General features: G+C 41.6%; 1 protein-coding gene across 1 annotated transcript in view; it reads right to left on the bottom strand.

Annotated features, from left to right (window-relative positions):
- Positions 1 to 16,867, bottom strand: part of EVA1A (eva-1 homolog A, regulator of programmed cell death) — a 210,663-nt gene that overhangs the window by 112,761 nt on the left and 81,035 nt on the right. Inside the window, exon 4 of the mRNA XM_074820817.1 lies at positions 8,927 to 9,079. Coding sequence (XP_074676918.1) covers positions 8,927 to 9,079 — 153 coding nt within the window. The remainder of the gene's footprint in view (positions 1 to 8,926; positions 9,080 to 16,867) is intronic.

Below are 16,867 nucleotides of genomic sequence, written 5' to 3'. Positions count from 1 at the left end.
AGCAGGTGAAAGGAATAACCTAAGATAAATATTCCCTTGAGGGAAGTAATTTACAAACATTTGACAGCTTTAGGAGGAAACTCCTCCCAAGCAGAGGACAGGATTTTTCTCTGAAACATGCAGCATGATTTCTTGCTAAAGAATAAAACAGGAAAAGTTACTTGCTGAGAGCTATGAAGCAGAGAGGACAGAATGAAAGATGGAAGATGCAGGAGTCAATTAACTAAGAGGAGAGAAATTTAGTTCCTGCTGACATGCCTGAATCAGCACTGTGGTTATCTACTCATCTGCCAGAAGAGAAAGCAAACTTTGATGGAATGGCCAAAAGGACATAAGCAGGAAGAAAGTATCTCTGACATTGCAGGTGAGGCAGCTGCCTAAATTCCTTCACATTTTACCTAGGAGTGGCTTGAAACCGCCTCATTCTGCAAGAGAATCTCTATCATAAACAGGAGAGACGTTCTCCTTCTGCTCATGGACAGTTTCTCATTTATTTTAAAGATGCTCCATTAGCTGCGGTTGAAACAAAGTTCAGCTCCTTCATAAAGTGACAGCTGCTGGAAATGTCTAAGCCTCTGCTTCAACTGCAAATTAGCCAAAATTAGCCATCCTACCAGCCTGTGAAGGATGTCTTCATAGAGCATTGATGAGCCAGTCTGCACCACATGCAGTATATCAAATCCCAGGCATTTTCAGCTTAGCACATGCCCATTAAATTTGATGTTCTCTTTAAAAGCCAGTGCAGAAGACAGTTAATAAAGATGGGCTTTGTCCACTTTCTACAGTAAGTAGCCTGGGAAGGTAATTGCTTTATCAGTAATGCTGTCACAGTTTCAGATGGGGGCAACAGAAATACACTGGATTTCTCTTCCTTACTGTGGCATACAAGACTCCACAGAGGACACAAGAAGTGAGTTGGGTTTAGAACCACAAGAAGTGTGGAAGACAAGGGGGAGAAAAACCAAACTACAGATACTTAGCCCTTGAGACCAACCAATGTGAAGACTTACCAATCAAAACAAAAGAAAGACTATTCTTAAACAAGAAAAAGATGCAGAAGCAGATATGTAAAGAAGAGATGTGTAAAACAGGAGCAGAGACCCAAAACAATTAAAAGGTTGCTGGTTTGGAAGCCAGAATAGAACGGGCTTCAGAAAACCTGCACAGTCAATCTGTTCCAAGCACAAGAAAACCCTCTTCAAGTAGGGAAATAAAGGAATTAATTCATTAGAAGAGATTGTTAAAAGCATTTCTGAGCTGTAAGCATGGATTCAGCAGAATTTTTCCTTGATAAGCCACGGGGCTGTTGAAAAGGGTTTGCAGTCAGGTCTGATGGGGAAGTATCACTGGGGCTTTGGCCCACAAATTAACTCCGGTTTCCAGGTCCCTGCTCCCCAGCTGTGGTACGAGCACTGTCTGATGATGTGCAGAACAGAGTCAGAAAGATGCTCTAACATCTCATGGTCAACATTGAGGGCAAGAAGAGTCTACCTCCCCCACAGCAGCATTGGTCCCATCAAGCTGTTTCTTCTTCTGAGAGCTTTTATATTTGAGGGACTTTCTATTTGGTTTTTGCTTTGGCAGTATCAGGTACTTTGGTATCATGTTGAGCTGTGTTTCCGATATAAATTGTCATCATCATTATTACAGATAGCAGCAGGGAACTTCGTGTCGGTGCAGTTGGATATAGCATCTATGTCTTGCCCAATGTCACTGAAAACAGCTGGCTAAAAAAGAAATCTACATCCAAAAATTACAAGGATGTGCAGAGAATGCCAGCTTTACATTAAAAAGTACATTTTAATGAAAGAGAGAGAAAAATTACTCACAACACACTTCATAAAACTTTGGAAACTTCAGCAGTAGGCCAGAAAAGAGAAAATGATGTTAAAAGAAACTAATCACATCTAGAGACTGCAACTGAAGGACCGATTGCAGGTTTAATTACTAATTCTATAGCCAGATTTAGAAACTCTTGATTTCTTAATATGAATTCAAATCATCTTATCACCTTTGTATCTGGAACCAGAACTCATATAAAACTTATGAGGCTCCAGTTTTGCAGAGACTGACTCAGAGTGTGTAAAGTTGAGCAAATTAATAACATTTTGCAGGTTTGGGAGCTAAAGTGAAAATCTGAGGACAGCTTCAAACTTGGCTCCATGAAGTCTCAGAGAAAAAAGCAGTTTCGGTCTGGCAACGACAGTATAATTTTATTATTTAATTTTCAGCAGAGTTGACTGTAAGGCATTCAAGATAAAAAGCAAGGCAGCTAACTGCTTTTGCTTCTCTCAGTAGAAGATAGAGATGGTGCACTCAATGCTTCTACCGCTCTGTAAAGTCCCCGAGTTCATTTGTCCTTCCTTTTCGTTATAGCCCAACAAAAGTATTTTCCTGAACATGGGTATAGTTCAACAAGTACCTAGACCCAGGCTGAAGCAAGGTTTGAACTTTGGAAGCTGTGGGACTGGCCCATTTTTTCAAGAGACAGCTGACAAAATCTGCAAGTCACTTCTTGCCCTTGGTTCCTAAAATAAAGCATGGCATGCTTGCAAACTCACAGGTTTCACATTACCTTTGTTTCTCAGGCTCAGCATTCACCATCGTGGTAATTTTGTAATATTCTTGAGTGACATGTGAATTATTTTAAGAGGAGCTTTATCAGTTCTGAACAAGTTACACTGGTTTTCACTCAGAGTAACTCCATGGAAATAAGTTGAGATGCTATAGATTTAAATCTCTTAAATTCTGCCCTTTTGTTATTAGGATTATATTCTAGATTTGCTTTTAACTATTAGTTAGGCAATAGGCATCTTTTATAAGATCGGCTACTAAAGAAGTTGATACTACTGATACAAATAGCCACTTTACTTCCTCAAATATCACATCAATATCATCACAGAGCCTCCTAGTGCTATTTAAATTTCTTCTTTCAGAATTTTTATTTACAACCACTTCATGGGGTCATACTCCACTGTAAACAACTTTTTAAAACCAAGTTGAACCTTGGTTTTGAGAAAGATCTTGCCCAGAAGCAAATTTGAATGGATTTTTCCATTTTTTTTAAAAAATGGTAATTGTGTGCATATAAGAACAACTTCATATAAATCATTTTTTATGACTCTGGAATGCAACAATAGTTTGAGTTTTCTAGAAATGGCCATAAAGTGGTTTTAATTACCTCCTGGTGTTTTGAGACAAAAAGTAAAACATGCAAAGTATCTAAAATTGAAAAACAACTTTCTGAAAGCAGGCTTTGTCCCATTTAAACTTACCATTCTAAATGGGAATTTCATTTCAATTTAAATTTAATGAGGTATTATATGTGAATTAAACAGAAACTGATTTATTTAGCCTTCAAACTTGGATACGTGTGGGGTGTATTACATACAAACAGATTGGCCTCTAAAAACATGTTCTTAATCATGAGCTAAACACATAATAAGGTAGTTTCTGCACTGAATATAAATGAAATGTACATAGAGTCACACCTACAGGCAGGGGCGCTCTGGAAGCCTGATGTGCACATTAAAGAGGAAATATACGGTCTGACTCCCTCCCATGTCTGCTGCTCACCCCACAAACACAGCCTTACAGCTGTTTTAAAGGCTGTCATCTCCCATATGGTGAAATCAGGACGTAGCACAAGAGCGTTTCAGTCACAAGGACTCAGATCTGCTAAAGGATGGCTGTGCTACATGGCATTATCTGATCAGCACAGATTTCAGTGGATACCCCATCTCCTCCTGCTGCCCCACTCCCCCACTGCTTTCCCCATCAGTGCCAGAGGTTACTACCCTTCATGGCTCCAGCTCCACAGTTTAGAGGCCTTTTATTTTTAAGTATTTTGCTTAAGACCAAGATTAGAGCACAGCCACAAACTTGTACTGATGGAAACACAGGATGGAAAATGGTCACGGATGGTGAAGTGGAAGAGAGACATAAATGCACGGCTGGAGGGGCAGCAATCTCTTAAAGCCAGCTCTTGCCTTGGCAGGAACAAAAACATGTACCATGGAATAAAATGGATTTTTTTACTGCATGTATTTCATACTTATTCACATGCTAGATCTGATCACAGATAAACAAACTAGAAGGGTCTATTATTTATATTCTGTAATAAATATTTATATGAGGGACTGTGAAGGCTCTGGTTTGAGTCATATATACATCTGCATTAAGAGGAGGAAACCAAAACTAATTGGGTTGGATCACCTTCTGTCACTGCATTAAAATGAAAAATGCCAGGGAATGAGCACCTAGAGTACAGGGTCCTTTGCTGAACTCATTCCTCTGCTCTTTCGTTATCAGATCCAATGAGCTAAAGAGCACCATTGACCATCTGAGTTTCCTCAGGGCTTTGTAAACACATCCATTTTCCCCCTACAGAGGCACAGGAGAGAACTTGTATGTTAAGTGACAAGGACATTTCACTTCTCAGCAGACTATTAGCTTAACACACACACCACAACCCAAAGCTAGGCTTTGGAGCCAGAGTTCCCACGATCTTGCACCGACTCCAAACCAAGCCCAGATTCCTTCTACCCAGGATGAGGAGTTGAATTGCTGTGAGCTCTTTGTATACGTGCTGGAAAGAGACAGGGCCCTTGAGAAGGAGACCTGGATCCTGATGTTAGAGGTCAGCTGAACATGTCCATCTCACTCTCTGTGTCTCAGGGGGGTGGCTACTGTAAAAATGTATATATATGTGAATATGTCAGGTGCCCTGAATATTATCAAGGACATTGCTCCACTAAATGATAAAAAGGGTAATAGTTTCACATCCAAATTCTTCCTCCTCAGTCCCCTAATTAGATCATTACCTTGCACTCCAATACAAGTAGGAAAATGCCATTTTTTAAAATTGGCTTCTCTTGGTACAAACAAGTCACTCGGAGATGCAGGCAGAGTCAGCTGTAAACAGCATGATAAAGGGGCAAAGGGCTCACTGAGCTGAGGGATATTAATGGTTTGTTGCTTGCAAATAACCCTTTCCCTAGAGACCTCCCTATGCTCTGTGTATTCTCTCTGCATACGCTGGCAGCGAAGTGGAGGCTTTATTAAGAGAGTTACAAATAAGGTCAAATTCCTTTAGGAGCTTTTCAGAGTTCCCAAGGCATTCAAGGAGCAGTCCAGCTGTTTGCAGGGGTTTCCCATTACGGTCAGAAACACAAGTTTCAGCATGTTTCCAGTTAAAAGAGGATCCTGGCAGATTTTCTCTTTAACATGACAGGGATAGGATCGAGTTCTTCACAATAACTTTCTCTTCACAGATGCTAAGCACATTTGTATAGACGTTAGACAGAGAGAAAGTGTGTGTCTGGCATGGCATGGTGTGTGAACTCTGACTTGGGGATCTTACATCACCCAAAAGCAGCACAGCGATGGCTGGGTTATGCAGGTGTTAAAGGGCTGCAACATCACAATACCTCAGATCCCTCTCTGAGCACCTAACGTACCTCGTGTCTCTGCAAAATCCAGGAAACTCACCATTAGTGGACTTTATCCTCTCAATACTCCTACAGGAGTACGAGGTCTTGTTTTTCAAGGCAGAAACAACATAAACTAAATTATTTGTTCCCTTACCTTATGGCAGAGTCAGAAATATATACAATGCTCTATCAGGCCATCCCTCCTCCCCATCTTAGACCTCAGTTCTTGAAAAGGTTCAGCTGTGGAAGCCGTAGGTTTCTAAATTCAACCCAAATGTGCATTTTGTTCACAGAAAAGATGGAAAAAAATTTTCTGAACTGTTTTTCATTAGGAGAGGAAGAAAGGATACCCTTCCCCACCTTTGGGGCAAGTATGAGATCTTCACTAATCAAGTAACTCATGCTGCCTGGATAAAAATAATCACTGCAAACTTGTCCAGGACCTACTTCCTGGGAAAGGCCCTTTGCCAAGGCTTAGACTTGACACAAATCATCAGTCCCATGAAATTCAAACAGAATAAATCTTCCATGTGCAGAACATAGTTGGGTTCTGCCTTACGGGAACTGGATGCTGCCGCAAAGTCTGAGTCATACGGTCATATTTGTAAGATCAGCTCGTTGCTAATGTCTGCGATCAAAGGCTGTCATGGAGCAGCCCTCCCCATATCGCAGGGCTGTGGAAACGTGCAGGGAAATGTTCCCTAGCTAGAGAAAGCTTTGATTTATAAGCCATGATGTTTTCACCTGCTCCTGAAGGAACAGAGTTGCCTGCTGGGCTAGGCAGGCCCATGGCAGGAGTACAGTTTCTGGAGCAGGTTGGGGGACTCTGTGCACCACTCCCACAATTGCTAGTGGCAGCTGGGAGCACAGCCCCCTCACTTCAGTGCTGTAAATGTAGGCAGGACTATTTTCTTGCAGCATGCTGGGGAAGCACAGTGTGATTATGTTTTTCACTGATTTGGGTTGCAGATGGATTTTCCAGTTTCTCCTGTGGGGCCAGGAGAGGATTGATAACTCACCTTCCATTTTGTGCATCGCTAGAGCTCTGTCCCATTGGGTCAGCTCACACAAACAGATGAAGGGAAGGTCACGATAGGCAGAAACTGCCTCTAGCACTGGCAGCGTCATGACAAGGGGATCAGCGAGCTGTTGCTGAACACACTAGCAGATCTGGACAAACACTCTCAAATATAGCTGGGATTTGTGGGATGGAGCATGGTGAGTTGAAAGACCACCTGCTCACTCACATTTTTTTCAGTTAAGCTTACACACACACCCCCTCTATTCAGAATTTCAGCATGCAGGGAAACATCAGCATCAATAGCTATACTGTCTGTCTTTCACATTACACTCACAGTGCCCAAATGCCTGAGGAAACCTGGGGAAGGCCTTGCTCCGTGGTGCGTGCCTCAGCTCTCATCCCCAGCCCATCCCAGAGACACTGCCCACTCTCCCTTTGCTGTCATGCAGGCAGGACTTACCTACCCCCTCAGCACCCCAGCAGCACCAGGCTGACTTAACAGATACTTGAGATCCCAGCAACTTGAAACATGCAGATATTTGCTCCTGTCCAACAACTTGGTCATTTTTAGCATTGGTTCACAGCTTAAAACCGTGCACTGGATTTCAGTGTAGAGCTACCTCGGCTTTCCCACCACTAGCTTGGCACTACATTGTCTTGTACTGAGCCTGCTCTTGTAACTAGTTTCATTTACGAGCTGGCACCGGAGGAAGGCCCTGCCTCATCCCACCAGCAGACTGGGTGCTATGCTCTAGGATCCAACACCTTATTTCCTTGGGCAAACATCCCAATCTGTAGAGATCACAAGGCCAGTTTGAAAACAACAGGGCATACAAGTGCTATAGTGGTATGGCACGTGCAGCCATGCTGCCACACCTCACTGCTTGTTCTCTTAGCTACAGCTTTGCTCTCCCAGCTCCACTATTCCATTTTCTAGTGCCACACACCCTGCTCTCAGCCAGTACAAGTTTCAGGACTTTGCATCTGGACAAAGAAGAGTAAAAATTTACCCTTTGAGGTTTCACACAGAGTTTTGCTTCACACTGACACTCAAGAGCAGGTCCTGTTGCTAGTACCTTGTCACCGGTATGTGCCTGTTTCTGCTGTCTCAGCAAGGACAAAGGAGTGGTGTGCTCAGGTATATGCTAGAAACCCATTGAGTTTCGCTGACTCGGCAAGTTATCACCCAGCAGCCAAACCACCACAGCAACCTGCGTGCATGCTCTTAGCCCATCCCGAACACCACATAAAAGAGGTCTAGGCAAAACCTGTTACACATATCTGTTTCGGCCTCTGCACCCTGGCAACTGGGGGACAACAGGAGCACATCCAGGGACATAGGTCACCTCAGGAAACGGGAAGTAATTTCTTAAAGGACAGTGACTCTCCTGCCATGCATCTGAACCACGGGACAGCTTAGGAGACCCTGAACTACTCAGCTGTGCTGCAAGTGCTCAGATTTTCACAGCTATACAACTAAGGCACTCACCACGCTGCACAAAGAATCTGACTGGCCTGATTCCACCTGTGGTTTCCTAGTGACACCCATCATCTCCATATCATATTTCTAAGCAATCACTTCACATGTTTCCATTTGAATAGCATTTAACTCCTTAAGGGCACTGGATCAGCAGGTGTAAAGCCAAAGATCCCCAGATACAGCTTAACAGATACCAGTACAGGCAATAGCAGCAGCTCAAGCTTCCCTGTACAGCCCCTCCTGAAGCCTTTCCCACTCTGGAGGCAATTCCTTTGGGAAACCAGTTAATTCCCTCTCACCTCCGCAGACAAGGATGATAAGGAATGCTGACCACAGGATTCTGCACTGCGGACAGTTGTTCTCTCTGCCACAGTCTAAAATATTCAAAGTCATTTCACATTGGCTCAAGAACAGACGGTTCTAGTGAATGTTTTTAAATTGTTCGATCTTTAATGCATGAATGTAAGAGACTATGATAGTCTGAAAGTAAAGAAGCTACTTGAAGGTACTGAAGTCAACCATGACATGATGCAACCTAACAACTTGCTTTTTGAATTTTTACCCCTTGCTTTAACTTCAGTAAAGGTTTAAATGAAATGTCAAGGCTTGACTTGGCCACAGATGGTTTATGACATCCACCAATAATATGATCCTCCGTATTACAGATAGAGATTCAGTGTATGAACCACCAGGAGGACAGAAAATCAAACAAGAAATTCAAGGAGTACCTTCAAGCATATAAACTGATGAATCTGCTAAAAGTCTGCAGCTTGGTAACTTGGCTAAGGCACCTAACTGAACCTCAGTTTGGTGCTCATGGTGAAGTTCACCGCTGATTAACAAGGTACCACACACATCAGGAGCACCACCGTGGCAGGTTGCGTGTCCCACTCCTGCTTTTCCTAATCAGGATCTGTGCCAGCTCTACCATGATGACAGCAAATTAAATCACCCTGCCCAGATCAGTCTCTGTCAAGCCGTTCCCCTGCTTACCAATCATGGGCATCCCTAGGTTTTGGTATGGGCACTCCAGGCTGCCTCCTTGTGTCCTTCCAAAAATAGCAGAGTAAATGGCTATCACCATGCTCTTCTTACAGCTTAGCCTCAGCTTGTCGTCTTCACAGGCTACTTTACTCTTGTATTCATCTGGAAGGAAACAAACACTTCATTATTCAGCTGATCCAGAGGTGGACATTCAGCATAAAGGGAGCCCTCTCACCTCCCCATGGTGTGCACTTGTCAGAGGCAGCAGCAATTCTGGGCATACACCCAGAGGTGCACATCAGCTGCCAGCACAATCCCAGCCTTACAACTGCATTTGTTAGAGTAGCACTGATCATTTGCATTATGCATTCTCTCTCTGGCATTATCAGCACATTTAATGAACATATTTTAATGTACCACATGTCAGTTCCAGTAAATAGCCAATAATTTCATTTTACAGACAAATAAGTGAGGCATGGCAGTTGAGTGATTTCCACACGGTGATATTAGAAGCCTGTGGCAGGGGAAGGTAAAAGCCCATCTTTAGGCACCTTTCTCATCCACAGATCAGCCCTTTATGTGCCAAGCATTTATTCTACATCACAGCAGCTCAAATGCAAACATAATTATGCTCAATAGCTTTTTTTTCCCAGCAGCTCTCCCTTGGTAGACTCAGTAGGAGCTATACTAAATTTGTTAACAATGGCAGCTGCTCTTCCCTATTGCAAATACAGATATGCAAAGCTGCTCCTCAAATTCTTCTTGAAATGGTCGGCCCAAGCATGCAAAGTACACTCTTGCCTTTGTAAGGCTGCTGCACACTGAACAGTCACCCAGTTTACATCTCTTAAGGAGACTGGGCAATTATTTCATAAGAAATCACATGTCAATCCCTCCTCTTTACTATTATTATTTGTATTATGGGAACCTCTAGAGGTCCCAACCTAGAACAGGCCCTCCCCATGTATGTCTGGCAACGCACTGCAGAAGACAAACACTATTTTGAAGAGCTGAGTCTCTACAGCTAGACATCTACAAGTGTGAAAGAAAGAGACTAAGAAAAACTGAAGTGGTGTGTCTAGAGTCACCCCAGCCAACCCAGGGCACAGCCAGGAATATAACCTCAACCTCCCCAGCCTCTGTAGAGTGACCTTCCACTTGATTATGTTATTTACTATTAGAAATGTATCCACAACAACATCTAAATTGTTTAATGGGAAGGGTCCCTGACCTGTAGTAACTTTCCAAGCATGATCAGTCATTTCATCTGAAATGCTCCTAGTTGTACCAGGTCAACATTGTGTCACAGAGCACACTAACAACCAAACAGTGTAGATAATCATCAGCCAGTGCCTGGGGTTCCCATGGCCCTGTATCATTTACTATCATAGACGTGACTTTTGTCTCTCCCTGTCACCGGTTCTCTAATATCACACACACACACATATATGTAAGAACTTATGCAAAGTCCATATATGCATCAAACTACTCAGTAACTGAGAATACCGGCTAATAATTACTTTATAGTTTAATACTCCAGTCTTTACACCACGGCAGCTAGCACTTAATGTAACACTTTTGACTGTATCGTAACTATCGGCTCAAGAATAATTTTTCCTTATTGGAGATGGAGAGGAATTTTCCACCAAACATGAATCATAGAGGAATTTATGTTGGAAGACTCCTCAGGAGGTCATCTGGTTTAACCTGTGCTCAAAGCAGGGTTAATTTCTACATTAGATTACATTTTTTCAGAAGAAACTGCATGCAGAAAATCCAGTATTATACCAAAACAGGCATGTGCTGATTTATAAGAAATGTCTGAGAACAAACAACTCCTCGTGCTCAATTTGGAAGTTCCTACTTGAAGCCAAAAAGTAGCCCCTTCAAAATACTCTATTACCTGGTGATCAGAGCACCCACTTGGAATGTGAAAACCCTGGTCCAAACCCTCACAATCTGGGTGAGAATCTTAACCTTAGACACTGTTCCAGTATGTAATCTTCCTTCTCACTCTGCAGCCTTTTTACAAAAATCTCTGAAAGATCCTAGTTTTTATCCCACTGCAGGGAAACTTTTAAACCTCTAAAACATTTATTGAATGGGAAAGTGTTTTCCATCCTCCCCTGTAGGTGAAGACAGAATTAAGACCTAACTCATTCATGAGAGAATCTGTGTGAAGAGCACACATCCTTCAGCAATGCCTACAGGGATAAACCCATGACCAGCTGAGTGTGTAAAACAGTGACAGGAATCAGGAATAGAAGCTCTTTTCAACATCAGAGTATGTAGGGAGAGCGAAACCTCATACAGCTGTGAAGAATCAATCATCATTTTATCTATATGGGTATTTCATCCACAATCACCATGAAGGCATCTATACAATGAACATACTAAGGGGTATCATCTTCACCTATAATTGTCTCCCCTAGGATTTTTGTTTCTTCTGTGAGGGAAATGGGATCAAAGCTTTAACCTGGCTATACAGTATAAAATTTAACAGAGTATAATAGAACTTTATAGACTGAATAGACTTTTTTCTCCTTAGAAAAAAATAAATGGATTGAAGCTAAAAGCACAAAGGCACAAAACTCTGCAACAGGACAAGCTATACATAGTTAATGTTAAACCAATATCATGGAAAGGGAAAGTACTTCTGACTGGCTGAAGTGGTTGAAATATGAAATAGTTAATTAACTTTAGAAAAAGATCAATTTTGAAGTCTCTAATGAGAGAGTGCCAGGGTCCTCTGTGAAGATCTTATTTCTTACAAAGCACTAACTCAATTTCCTCTTGTTATTTGGTTATTATTAGCCACATGTCCTAATAAACAAGTATAACTGACTGCTTAACCACATGTCCTGCGGACCCATTTAAGGTCCTTAGAATATTTATTAAATTCTGTTGACCATTCAAAGTCAGGGCTTGTCATTTGGAATCTTGCCTGGGATTTAAACACAATGAGTATTACATTTAGCCCAAAAGACACTGGGATGTACAGACGTTCACATGTCTGATGAAAGTCAGTCCAGCAGTCATGAGACAGTCAACCACAAAACTCTGCCTCACATTCACAGTTCTTACCCTTGTAACCATTCTGGGAAGTTGTGTTCAGGGCTTATGGGGGAAGTTGGCTGATGGATGGCTTGAGATATTAGACCAGGGAGGTGAATCTGAGTGCACACTCCTTGGGAACCAGTGCAGTTTATGGGTGATGTGCTCCTGGCACACTCCAGCATGAAGTCAGAGGGCTGTGCCACCTGAAACAGATGCCACCTCATGGTCACTAAATTCTGCCCTAGGAAGCAGCTATTGGAGCTGCCAGATCCAAAGGCTCTGGCTGAGTCCAGACTGGTTAGGGCTGCAGTCCCCTGGGCTGGCACAAAGAGAAGACACTGCTTTTTTAAAAAGAAGAAAAAAAGAAAAAGAAAGAATTAAATATGCAGTTGCATTTCAGACTCCCAAAAGGTTCCCTTAAGCTTGATCACTGGAGAACAGATACTCTCAGTGTTTCTGGGCAACCTGATAGCAATCTGGATAAACAAACAGATAGAAAGTGATGTTACAGAGGACACAAGTCCCTGAAAGTATTTTCTGCTTCATAGCATTGCCACCTCCATCTTAGCCAGGATGAACCAAAGCCAGCTGTCTTTCATCCAGACACTGATGGCTCCCAGGCATTCGATGATGGTAAGGACCGTGATTGATGTAAAAAAAAAAATACAGAGCTAAGCATCATCCATATATTTACCAGTACTTCAACCCATAATAGCCTTACATAAATATTGAAAAGAACCCAGGCAGCGTAAGTGATATAAGAGAGCTGGGACTGGGAACAAATCTGCATTTTTCTCTCTCACTCTCCCAAGAAGAACTGGCCTCCTACAGATCAGTCACAATCTGGTCCTAAGCTTGCTATAACTGTTACAGTCTGGATATAATTCAGTCCAAATGCAAACATTTGTATTAGTGGGTTTCATGTTTCACCCTGAAAAATTAAACATGCTTAAATGGCCTAGGAAAGGTGGCAGTGATATTCAGCAAATGGCTTACTCAAGTCTAATCCCCCATGCAGTCATTTGTAGGGCAACAGAGATTTACCATGATTAAGATATTTGCTAAGGATAATATCCCTTTTATTACTGCCTGTTTTCAGAGACACTGGCTTAAATATAACTCAGTAGAGAGAAACCAAGGAGGGAACAGCTGCAGGCTTTTCTAGACACATTTTTAAAGGTCATTATATGACATGATTATAATATAGCTAGAACAATTAAGGGAAAACAATTATAAATGTTTCTAGTGGAAAAATTGGCGCTCTCAAACAGTAAAGTGAACAAGAAGACCCTTTGTAACTGCAGGATGTGCACAAGAATATTAAAGTATTAACCAGTAGTAAATACATTACTCAGTGTCTTAGGAACATTTTCACCGATGGTCCTCAACAATTTTCTGAATGATCATGATTGGAAAGCTCAAAACTAAATGTCAATTGGCTCAATCTCTGCAACACCTTAGAGATAAAAGCTCCTAAAAAGATTTTGTATCTAACAAAGTGATGGAATGCATTAATGCCAGAGATCTACCTTGCCTAAATTTATATTTTTCAACAGAACTTGTGGAAAAAATGGTGAAATTTTGCTAATTAAAATATGCATGTTCACATAATCAGTGCATAATAGTTGACTCTATTTCCCAGGTCAAAGAGATGGAAACACACGTAAAGAGAAATCAGTCTTCCTCGTAAAATCCTAAAGGATTTAAATCTTAGAATCAGGGATCTGAGCAAAGAGATTTTGTAGGAAACAGATGGGTTTGCCATAGAAGGCTATCTTATCTTGTTTATAACTGTTAAATTAATGAGACTGCACCCAAGATGGCCACTTCAGAACCAAACTGCACTCCATATTAGCAAATAACTTCTCCTTAGCTCAATTTTTACCTTGCTCACCTTCATCCTGGCTTTGTCAGCTGTTCCACTACATATCACCCAAAACAAAGAACATGTCTTGCCTTGAAATTCATAACTCTTCATTATAAGCAGCCATTCCACCAACACCTGTTTTTGTTTAACTGATAAATTAATGTGTTTAACTATTGGGTGGTGGTTAGTGTTAGTCTGTGAAAAGGGCATAGGGACAACTCCCTTTCTTACTCAGCCACTCTCCCCAGAAGAACCGTGTTCATGACAGATACATCTCCAATGCTCCATGTCACTCTTCCTACATACATCTCTTACTGCACCTATCAGCTATGGATTGGCTGCAAGGCTGACAGCTGAGATACACAGCGGGCCAGATGGCACAAGTGGAATATGCAACCTCTTGGTCACAAGTTAAAATTCAACAAACCTTTATGGACACTGGAAGTCACGATCAAATAATAAAGATGATGATCTCACACGTGGTGAGATTTTGCTCATTTCAGTGCATGTCTAGGCAGAATGCTTACATTGCAAAAGTCACCACATATAGTAACTTTTTGTGTCAGGCTAAAGAGAAAAGCCAAAATAAAGGTTAATCATGGAAATACAAACTCTTTACTATGGATGTAGTCACTCCAGACCATAATTCACAGTCACAGTGGACAGAGGGCACCTCTGGAGACTGTCTAGGCCAACACCCATGTTCACAGCAGAGTCAACAAGAGCAGCAGTTTGCTGAGGGCTGTGTCCATTCAAATTTTTAACAGCTTTAAGGATTGAGACTCCACAGCTTGCTTGAGCAACCTGTTCCAGTAATCCTGTGAGAGATGAGTATAGTGAGTACCTGTTACTGTCTCTTCCGGGGGAACTAGGAAGGTGAGTCTCTAAGACCTATGAAACACTAGGACAGACACTTCTAAGAAACATCCTTGAACAAGAGTGCCTGTGTAACAAGACTGCCCATGAACATCTTATCCTGGAGATATCCATCCAGTACCCATCCTTGTAACCTGTGACCCTCATTTTTATATATTTTTATTTTTCCCCCATAATCAGCTAATTCCAGGTCCTTCTGTAAGAACAGAGATGATTTTTTTTTTTTTTTGAGTGCATGTAGGTCTAAGTCCATCCTCCCAAAATTAAAATAAAGAAGTACATCTCAAAGCAGACAGAGCAAAGGTGCCTTGAAGAGTTTTCGCTGACTCCTACACTCCTCTGTGAAGAAGGTAACTGTACTAAAAGGATAATTTCCAGTCAGTCCTCCACGTCAAACCTTTTCCCCACACTCCTATTCCCGTGTTTGTATATTTAGTTACTTTTCATTTTAAGAATGCATATGTTATTTGAGTTTTGTGTCCTCTTTTACACTTTAGAAGATATAAGCATATTCTGGCCTCCAAGTCCCCAAATGCAAATAAGTCAACATAGATCAGAAATTCCTCACAGTGGCAAATGCCTCCTCTTTAGACCAGTGCACATTGCTATGGATCCTTGCTTTTCATTTTATTCCAATTTCCTCTCACATATGACATGCACCTCATATCCTGAGTCCCACAGTTTCCTCCTCATCCATGTGAGCCTGCTACTAATAACTTTCCATTCAGATCAGGATTTGAATAAATCCATATCGAGTCAGCATTCCCTTAGGCAGGATTGGATGCACGAGCACTTAAACTGTGGGCTACCTGGTCATTCCCTCATTTCAACAGCCAGGATCTGAAAAGGATTGTCCCCTTTAATTTGGAGCATAAAAAAGGGAGAATGTCACAAATTTATATGTTCGCACAGAAATACCTTTTAACATTACTTCAGTTCAGTTTTCCCTTGAGAAACTTTTTGTGAAGATGCTGTAATTTGACTTAGAAATTGAAGTTTCCTACCCTCAATGGCATGGAGTGCACTGCTTACTTCTGCAGAAACTAATCTGAATCTCTGAAAGATACAGCTCTGATGACAATCCAGTGTTATATCAAATAGGCAGTTTGCCAGTCTCAGAAGTACCCTGAAAACTCAAAAGTGCCAGGTTTTGGAGGTCTGAAACCATTTCGACAAGTAAGAAGACTGCTCCTTACAAACGACCTTGTCAGATTCCTTTAAAATTACGCTCCTGACGCACCCATCCAATTTGCAATGTTTAAAAGGCGCCTTTCCCCACTGTCACTTTCATTAGTCTGAAGTAGTTGTATTTTTATATTCTGTTGTGAAAAGGCTGGCAGTGCTGCAAATTAACTGCTACATTTCATTTCCAAAGTAGAGTTCAGATGCACCTAGCTGCACTTTTCTGACGAACAAACACAGGTATATTGTTATCTAAGCAGAAAAAAAGGAACAATATCAAAATATATGTGCTAGACTGTGAGATGAGAGTTAAACAAAACACTGGGAGCCCAGGACAAATTTAATTCTCATCCTACTTCTTCCATTAAATTTGGGCTGATTTTCTGAAGCAGCTGTGACTTACTGGGGTTCTGCTGCATGAGCCTCTGCCTCACATTTATTGCTCCTCCTTCCAAGGACCTGAGAAGCTGTTGACTAACTTTCAGTGAAATTTGTCAGAAACGTTGAGATGACAAATGTAGTTAAGTCCCTATACATTTTTTAAGAACTGATAGCCAGTTACAGAAGAGAGCCAAATCAGTGCCAAAGCTGGTTGTAATTGTTGCACTGTCCCACCAGCCAGCCAGCATGGGTGTAATACCTGGCCAGTTAGCATGGATATAAACCTGGGATAGCTACACCATAGGAGGCAACATAGGAAACATGGTAAAAACCTGTGTTACTGCAATGAAAAGATGGGAGGGATGCACTAAGGAAAAAATTACTTGAATATATAAGGAAAAAGACTGTTCATGGCACCTCTGTTGTCTTCCAGTGATGGTGTAATGCTGCTTAGAGTTATTATTAAAATAGCTGAAAGGGAGAATTTAATTTTATATCATTAAAAGAGTCTTCTCCAAACGTTAAAATAATGGTGATTATAATTCTGACACAGGAACATTAAAAGGATACCTGATTGATATTTTTAC

The sequence above is a fragment of the Strix aluco genome, chromosome 3 (genome assembly GCF_031877795.1).
Source record: "Strix aluco isolate bStrAlu1 chromosome 3, bStrAlu1.hap1, whole genome shotgun sequence".
Classification (NCBI taxonomy): domain Eukaryota; kingdom Metazoa; phylum Chordata; class Aves; order Strigiformes; family Strigidae; genus Strix; species Strix aluco.
Note: the sequence above shows the minus strand (reverse complement) of the source record. Positions and strands in the feature narration are given on the sequence as shown.